This window comes from Oryza glaberrima, chromosome 11 (assembly GCF_000147395.1).
Source record: "Oryza glaberrima chromosome 11, OglaRS2, whole genome shotgun sequence".
Taxonomy (NCBI): domain Eukaryota; kingdom Viridiplantae; phylum Streptophyta; class Magnoliopsida; order Poales; family Poaceae; genus Oryza; species Oryza glaberrima.
In genome coordinates, this window is record NC_068336.1 from 6,746,486 (window position 1) to 6,754,451 (window position 7,966).

The 7,966-nt window shown below is 44.4% G+C and overlaps 1 protein-coding gene across 5 annotated transcripts; it reads right to left on the reverse strand.

Annotated features, from left to right (window-relative positions):
* Positions 1–2,468: 2,468 nt before the first annotated feature.
* Positions 2,469–5,805, reverse strand: LOC127755438 (zinc finger BED domain-containing protein RICESLEEPER 2-like). 5 transcript variants are annotated; one of them, XR_008013017.1, is made up of 6 exons: positions 5,518–5,805; positions 5,287–5,378; positions 4,799–5,189; positions 3,157–3,993; positions 2,983–3,070; positions 2,469–2,860 (listed from the first exon to the last, which is right to left on the reverse strand). XR_008013017.1 is itself a non-coding variant. In XM_052281118.1 (6 exons), the coding sequence occupies exons 3-5, from the start codon at positions 4,959–4,961 to the stop codon at positions 2,996–2,998; spliced, it is 1,236 nt and encodes a 411-aa protein (XP_052137078.1). In that variant the 5' UTR covers positions 4,962–5,189; positions 5,287–5,378; positions 5,518–5,805; the 3' UTR covers positions 2,469–2,860; positions 2,983–2,995. The 5 variants fall into 5 exon arrangements, 2 of the variants coding, with proteins under 2 accessions (XP_052137078.1, XP_052137077.1); XR_008013015.1 differs by having other exon boundaries at positions 3,157–3,238; positions 3,863–5,189; XR_008013016.1 differs by having other exon boundaries at positions 3,157–3,271; positions 3,863–5,189.
* Between the last annotated feature and the right edge of the window lie 2,161 nt (positions 5,806–7,966).

Sequence of the window (7,966 nt, forward strand, 5' to 3'; positions counted from 1 at the left end):
TAGGGGCTTAAGCATACATAGCCAGTGGTCCAAAGAGTTCAGTTGCAGATAGAATTTCCTTATTTGCAAGTTTAAATATGGAAGGTGTGAAGAATGCGGATACCGGGTACCCACACGGCCTGTATATCCGATTAGGGATAGGAGGTGAGCCTGATCCATGTATTATGTAATAGAGTAGGGCTCGGTTGTCATGTTTTCTTGTATTCCAAGGCATGGTATATAGGCCCGGTTGAATACTACCATGTAATATATTAGAAAACTGATGTCGTATCCAGCTAGGTTATCCTCTTTGTAACCCTGCCCCCTCACTACTGAAGAAACCCACAACACTACCGGTTCGCAACCCCCTTTAATCCCGGATATGTAACCGGGATGCCCAATCAGGGACTAAAGATGTCTATTTTTAGTCCGCTCCGACGTGGCACTACCATCTTTAAATCTCTTTTTTTTCTTTTTTTTTGTTGTCAGCATATTGATTTCACGCCAAACTCACCAACATCACAAATTCACAGATCAAAAAAACACATAACAGATCAAAATGACAACATAAATTCACATCCTCAACAAAATTAATCATCCGCAACAGCACCACACATCTACATCAACGTCACAAAAAACAACACAAGTCCACACATCTCAAAACCAACAAATCCGCACATCGACATCAGCATTGCCAACGACCCCTCCGCCTGCCCGGCCGCCGCCCTCCCCTCCGCATGCTCGCCTGGCTGCCGCTTGCCGTGCACCTTCCTCCCCTCCGCCTACCGTCGCCCTCCCCTCCGCTCGCCCGGCCGCCACCCGCCGCTGTCCTCCACTCCGCCCGCACGGCCGCCGCCTGTAGACTTCCTCCCCTCCACATGTCGCCGCCCTCCCCTCCGCTCGCCTGGCTGGCCGCCACCCTCCCCTCCGTCCGCCTGGCCGCCGCCTGTCGCCACCCTCCGCTCCGCTCGCCCGCCGCCCAGCACTGCCCGCCGCCGCTTGCCGTCGCCCGCCGCGCAGCCGCGCACCGCCGCTAGCCGCCACCGCGCACCACCGCCCGTCCGCCCGCGATCGCTCACCGTCGCAAGAGGAGGGGATCGAGAGGAGGAGAGGCGATCGGGAGAGGACGAGTGAAGAGGATGAGTGGAGGGAGAGAGGGTGAAGGGATAAGGCGTCTGCAAAAAAAAAAATAAGAATGGTAAGAACTGAGTACACGCACGGTTGCCGAGGAGGAGTGTGCGGCTACGTTTTTTTTCAATCTTTGGTCCCGGTTGGTGTAAATAATCATCGGTGGATCAGTGGATCTCCCGTCTCTCCACGCAATGTAAATGCATGTGTATACGTGCTGCACGGCAAAACGGGTGTGCGTGCGTACGTTGCACCGGCCGGGGCTGTACGACTAAAGACAGTGGGGGCCTGATGACTTTTAAAACCGGGACTAAAAATGATCACTAAGGATCAAAAAGTTCCCTTCAGCTTTTTAACCAGGACTAAAAATAATCTTTAGTCACACTTATTATTCAAATTGGGACTAGTGTGTTTTTTGGCGACCCAGAAAAGATCAATTCTCCAGTAGTGCCTGTAATGCCTGTGATTTTATTAAAAAAAATCCAAGTTTAAAATTTAGTAAAGCGCCATCTTTTTTCCATCCAAATCCTCCAAAAGTTTTGAAAGTTGTTTTCAACTTTGATTTTAATTTTCCCCGGCCTTATCAAATCATTTCTCTACCTGACCGAACATCTAAATTATTTTCGGACTTCTACCACCCGGTGGTTATCCTACCTCCCCATTTTCATATTAATTTTCTACACGTGGAGTTCTTTCTTTTCTCCCATCACCTTCACTGAGGCAAGCAAACCATTTTTACTTCACGTGTTCATCCAGCACACATTCATGCACCCGTTCTCCCCTCCATCTCTCTGCCTCATCAATTACTAAGCGAGAATTTAGAGAATTTGCCATCAAATGCGCGTGCCTTGGCTTTTTTATTTCCCGATCCGCATGCCCTCTATAAATATCATTAGGACTTCTAATTAATCTATTTGTTACCGCTTTCTCTATTTTTTCATGTATTTCTTATTTCTTAATTTCATTTGTATTTGTTTTGCAGGTTTGTTGACATTTTTGCCCCTGGGCCCACCTATCAGATTTCTCTCTTTGTATTGATAGATCCCTCCAGGCATTGGCGCCCCCACCCCGAGTGCCCCCACCCTGCCGTCGTGCGCCGCCGTCGAGCGTCACCGCCGATGGCCCCTAGGGCTGTCAACGAGCCGAGCTCGAGCGAGCTTACCTACCTAAGCTCGAGCTCGGTACAGGCTCGAGCCGAGCTCGAGCCGAGCCCAGCATTACCTTCGAGCTTGAAGGTAGGCTCGGTTCGAGCTCGATCAAGGCTCGGCTCGACTCGAGCTCGATTCGTAGAAGCTCGTTAAGACTGTTTCCTTCAGCAATCTGAACTTATCTCCCAATAAAAGCTTCTTAACAAGCCAAAGTAGGATTACAAATTCATAATAGAATATAATAGCTTCTCGACAGGCATATACTAGAAAGATTACAAATTCATAGTAGTGCATAAGTCATAATAGGATTACTACTTTATAATAGACCGGTGTGTATAACACCATAAGAAACATTACAATATCATGTGTCAATGACTTGATAGAACATAGAGCATCAATTAACATCAAAAGTAGCCCACCGGAAGTTCCCAACATATGTTCCATCTAAAAGCTCTAATATCTAAATATTACTTATACTACTAACACAGCGTACTTCAAATTTCAACTGTCACAAAATATTTACTCCACTATTGGCAATGGCAGTACGCCAATGTGAAACCTCCAAGCACTTTCTTCAAACTAATTGTTGATGCTATGCTATATGCCTGCATTAATGTTTCGTAAAGTTAAATCTGAAACCATGTGCAAAGATTATAGGTAATGTTTCATCAGTGATGAGGAATTGATATGGTAGCAATAGATAATTTATATAACCTCAAACATATACCTGACAAACGAGTCTAATTGCTGCCCACAACCGAATTTGTAGTTGAAGCTTGAGTTGGGACAAGGACAATAGAATTAGTATCATCCTCCTAGTATGCAACAAACAAGTAAACACAGATTATTAGATTGTGTATCTCTATTAATTGGTTAGAAACATGAAAATATAAGAACTTACTAAATCTGTGCTTTTGTGGTGGCCTCCTCTAATCCAACTAGATGTACACACCAAAGCTTGTACTGTTGATGGGAGTAAAGAGCTGCAATAATCACTAATCACTCGACCCCCTGTGCTGAAAGCTGATTCAGATGAGACTGAGGTGATGGGAATAGTAAGAATATCCTTGGCCAACTTTGCCACAATTGGATACTTTAATTCATTCATCCTCCACCACTGAAGTAGATTGAAACTTTTTGCAGGAATATCCTCAACAGGATCATCTAAGTACCTCTTTAAATCTGACTTAGGAAGACTAGCAGCATTCTTTGATTTCATATACTCATGAAATTGGCTAGCAGCAGAGAAATGACTACTAGTAGTGCCCAGAGATGTACTAGTAGATTGAGTGGTGGCATCATTTTCATATGATGCATGCAAAGATTTCAATGTGGATTCCACATTTGCAAGTTTCTTAGGAAGTACAGTTTCTTCATACAAAGTAGGGAATGTGTAGTTAATCATACCCATCTTAAACCTTGGGTCTAGAACCAAAGCAACTGCAAACAAAGTATTGCATTCTGGCCCCAGTACTTCTCAAATTTTTCAAGCATTGCATTTGCCATTTCTTTAAGAATTGGGTCTTTGGACTTCAACAACTGACCTAGTACTCTCTTAATATCGACAATGTGAGAATAAAAAAGGTTAGATGTTGGGTAGGTTGAACCTGAGAACTCCTCAGTGGCTGCATGAATGACAGAAAGGGCATCATTGACTTCACAATATAGATTCCATTCCTCTGGTGTTGGCAGCCACCTATAGTTTGCATCTCCTGCAGCATATACATCCAAGGCAGACCTACAAAAAAATGCAGATTGCAGCATTTTGAAGGTTGAGCCCCACCTTGTGTAGGAATCAATAGCCAAACCCATGTCACTTTTAAGGTTGAGAGAATCAATATCAGCACTGAACTTGTATGCTCGATTGTTTGATTTCTTGATGTACTTGATAGTGTCCCTAACTTTGTCAATTATATGCTTAATCACAGCCAGACCATCTTGGACAATTAAGTTCAGAATGTGAGCACAACAGCGGATATGAAGGAATTTTCCATAAAACCAAAGTGAACCACGTTTTGTAAACTTGGCAAGCAACAGGTTAGCAGCACTGTCATTACTTGAGGCATTGTCAAATGTGATGCTAGCTATCTTGTCCTCAATTCTCCATGAAGCAAGACAATCAGAAATGGCATTAGCAATAACTACACCAGTATGTGGAGGCTCCAACTCAAGAAAGTTAATAACACGACAATGCATTGACCAATCAGCATCTATGTAGTGGGCAACAAGGCTCATGTAGCAAATTGTTTGGTTAGAGGTCCAAAGATCACATGTGAGGCTTATCTTTCTAACATCTTTGAAAGTCCTCTTCAGTTTTTCTTTTTCAGATTCATAAAGCCTCATACAATCACTTCTAATGGTATTTCTAGAGACCTTTTTGTAAGAAGGGTTTAGCCTCTTTAGCAAAACATTAAACCATGTATACTCCACAAGGCAAAATGGCAACTCATGGACAATGATAATTTTGCAAATAAGCTCACGTATCTTTGTAGGATCATAATAACCAGGGACAGAAACATAAGGAGCATCAAGATCAACATCACCTTCATCAAGGCTAGGGAAATTGATATTCTGTTGTTTTATGGATTTTTGTTGAAGCTTGTGATAATCACACTGCTCTAAATGCCTCCGCCAATGTGTTGTAGTGCCACTACTATTCTTGGTGAGCAGAGTTTCACATGCCTTACATTTGACCTTATTTTCCATTTCTCCTTTCTTCTTCTTTGATGGCACAGTGCATTCTTCAAAGCAATCCCACAATGGAGATTTCTTTTTCCTGGTGGCTTTAGTTGGGTTTCCCTCTTGGCCCTCTTTTCCCCTTACTTCACCTGGTACTAGCTACTGATTCGGTTGTGCTTCTGTTGCTGCTATGCCATCCCTATTGCTCGGTGACTCAATCTCTATAGATAGCTGTCTTTGCAGGTTTACAGACATCTACAAAAATTAAAAATACCAACTGCTATCAATATATATTTTGCACAAGGGAAGGAATCAAACAAGTACAACAAGAAAAGCATTGCCATCAATTTACCTTGGCAAATGGCAAACACACGGTGTTCTGCAACCTTCAGTCTTTCTTCAGAAGAGGAGCACAGCAAGATAAATACTGCTCCATGTCTCCACCTAGTCCATAAAATTCAATGTAAATCAACAACATCCATCAAGCAACTAAACACTACACAGTTAATACATGTAGGGCCCTAGATACATGTGGGTGCAAAAGAAATAAAAATGTAAAACAAAGAAAGAAGAGGAAACTTACTCAGATCCGAGTCGTCGGTTCATCACTCACGGCGGAGGCGGTGGGCTGCTGCTGTCCTCCATGGGGTTCTTCCTGGACAGGAGAGGCGAAGGATGGACGGTGCTTGGCTAGATCCACAGCAGTGGTCAGTGGAGCACTAGAGCAACCTAGGATTGTAGATCTAGAAGAGAAATGTTTCGAGGAAGAGAGCAAATGAGCTAGGGTTTGGATACGGGATGGGGATATAAGGGAAATAAATGGTTAGGTGATGGACTGCTGCTGGTGGTAGGATTTTGGAATTGGAGTGCGGGAGAAATTGGGATGGGTAGCGGGAATGAAAATTTCAAGCTTCTGCCGAATAGCTCGAGCTCGGCTCGGTAGAGCTCGCAAGCTTCGAGACAAGCTCGAGCTCGGCTCGAATCCTTGCCGAGTCGAACTCGAGCCGAGCTTGCGACGAGCCGAGCTCGAGCTGCTCGCGAGCTCCGAGCTTTTTTGACAGCCCTAATGGCCCCCACCCTGCTCCTAAGCGCCACCACCCTATTGCCGAGCGCTGCCACTGCCACAGCTCCACACCGCCCCTGCTCGACGAGCGTTGGTCCCATGCGCCCTGCTGCCGAGCGTCAATCCATCTAGGAGGACCTAGTGTTTGAAGGGAGAGGAGGTGATGGCGACTCGACAGAAGGGTATTGTGCAGGCATTGAGGTCCTCCATGGTTCCCAATGAAGTCTCTTCTAGGTAAGGCCATAGAACCCTCTTCTCCCATTTGTGTTCAACAGGAGCATCAATAACCTAGATGAGAACCTATTTAGTGTTAAAACTTATGGATATATCTCTCTTTTTTTTGTCCATATACGATACGATCGATCCTGATGCGGAGTTTAGTGTGTGTGTTCAGTTCAGTCAATACACTGCTAAACTTGTTGATGGTAATTTTGTTCATGTACCCCGCAGATATGAGGAATGGTTTGTGGACTGTCGTCAATGCACATTAGAGAGCTTGGAAAAGGACTTTGAAGCCAATGTAAATTGGGGTAAGTGCCAACAGGTGGTTGTGTGTGTGGATATGACACGAGCACTAGTGAGGAAAATTAGGTTCACTCACAGTATGGATCTAGTGCATGCATTCTTTGTTGGGAAGAGTGAGAGGAGGTTGATTTTATTTGTGGATGTGGTGGACTATCTCTTTTGTTTCAACCATTGATTGGGACAGTCTGGAGATAGCTCCAATTCCAACAGAGCATATTCCTCAGCATGTCATTGATTGGGATGGAGTGGAGATAACTCCAATTGCAGAGACACGGATAGGGTCATCAGTGCCTGTGATGGACGAAGATGAAATGTATCATTTGTTTGTCTCAGACCTGAGGATGAGAGAGCGGCTAGACTTGAATCTGAAAAACAATTGGACTCGGCACCTAGTCCAGTTGCAGGTCATGCCCAAGGGGACTTAGACAATGAGACCGACATAGGTGTTACTGATGTTGTTCCGGATGAATCTAAAGTTTTCTATGACAGTAATGACCCTACAAGGAAAACATGAAGTTCATATGTAACTATGCATGGTTGAGTTTAGATCAGTTGTGCGACAACATTCTATAAAGGGGCAGTTTGAGATTGGGATAGAGTCGAGTGACAAAGAAAGGTTAAGTGGTTTTGTAAGGATGAGGGATGTCCATGGGCTATTGTGGCAAGGTTGATGCTGGATGGCATATGTTTAAGTACATCTACAAAGGCCATGATCGCATATCTTTCTCAGTTGAGACTACCAGCACAGAAGTAGAGGTGAATGAGATTTGTCAGTTCAGAGATGCGAGGTTTGTAGGGCCATCAGAGGCGGCGTGGAGGCTCTACCACTTTGATCTGTTTGATGTCTCTCCTCCCGTGCTACAGCTCTAGCTACATTTGCCCAACATGCAAACGGTTGTTTTAGGGGAGCAAATAACCTAGAAGATGTGGTGGCACGTGAGTCAGCATCACGGACCATGCTAACAGAGTTTTTTAGGATGAACCGGGAGAATAGTGAGGCAAGAAAGTATCTTTATAGCGAGTTCCCTGAATACTTTGTGTGGCGGAGACATCTAAAGATATGGACCAAGCAGGATCAAAGAACATAGATTGGGAGGCTTGTGTCAACGAATCCTTCTGAAGGGGAACGTACTCCTAAGGGTGCTACTCAACCATGTCCGTGGGCCACAATCATTTGAGGATCTATGTACTTTTGTTGGGATGATGTACCCTTCATTTAGGATTGCAGTAGAAAAAGGGGACTTATTGAGGCTGACAGGGCCATCGATGATTGCATGACATAGGCAACGTTTTTCCGGATGCCATGTGCACTTAGAAGGTTTTTTGCAATAATTATAGTGTTCTGTGAAGCCACCAACATCCGTGATATGTGGGACAAGCATCTTGGTTCAATGTCTGAGGATTACCAAAGACAATATCCAAACTGTCATGCAATTGAGCAGCT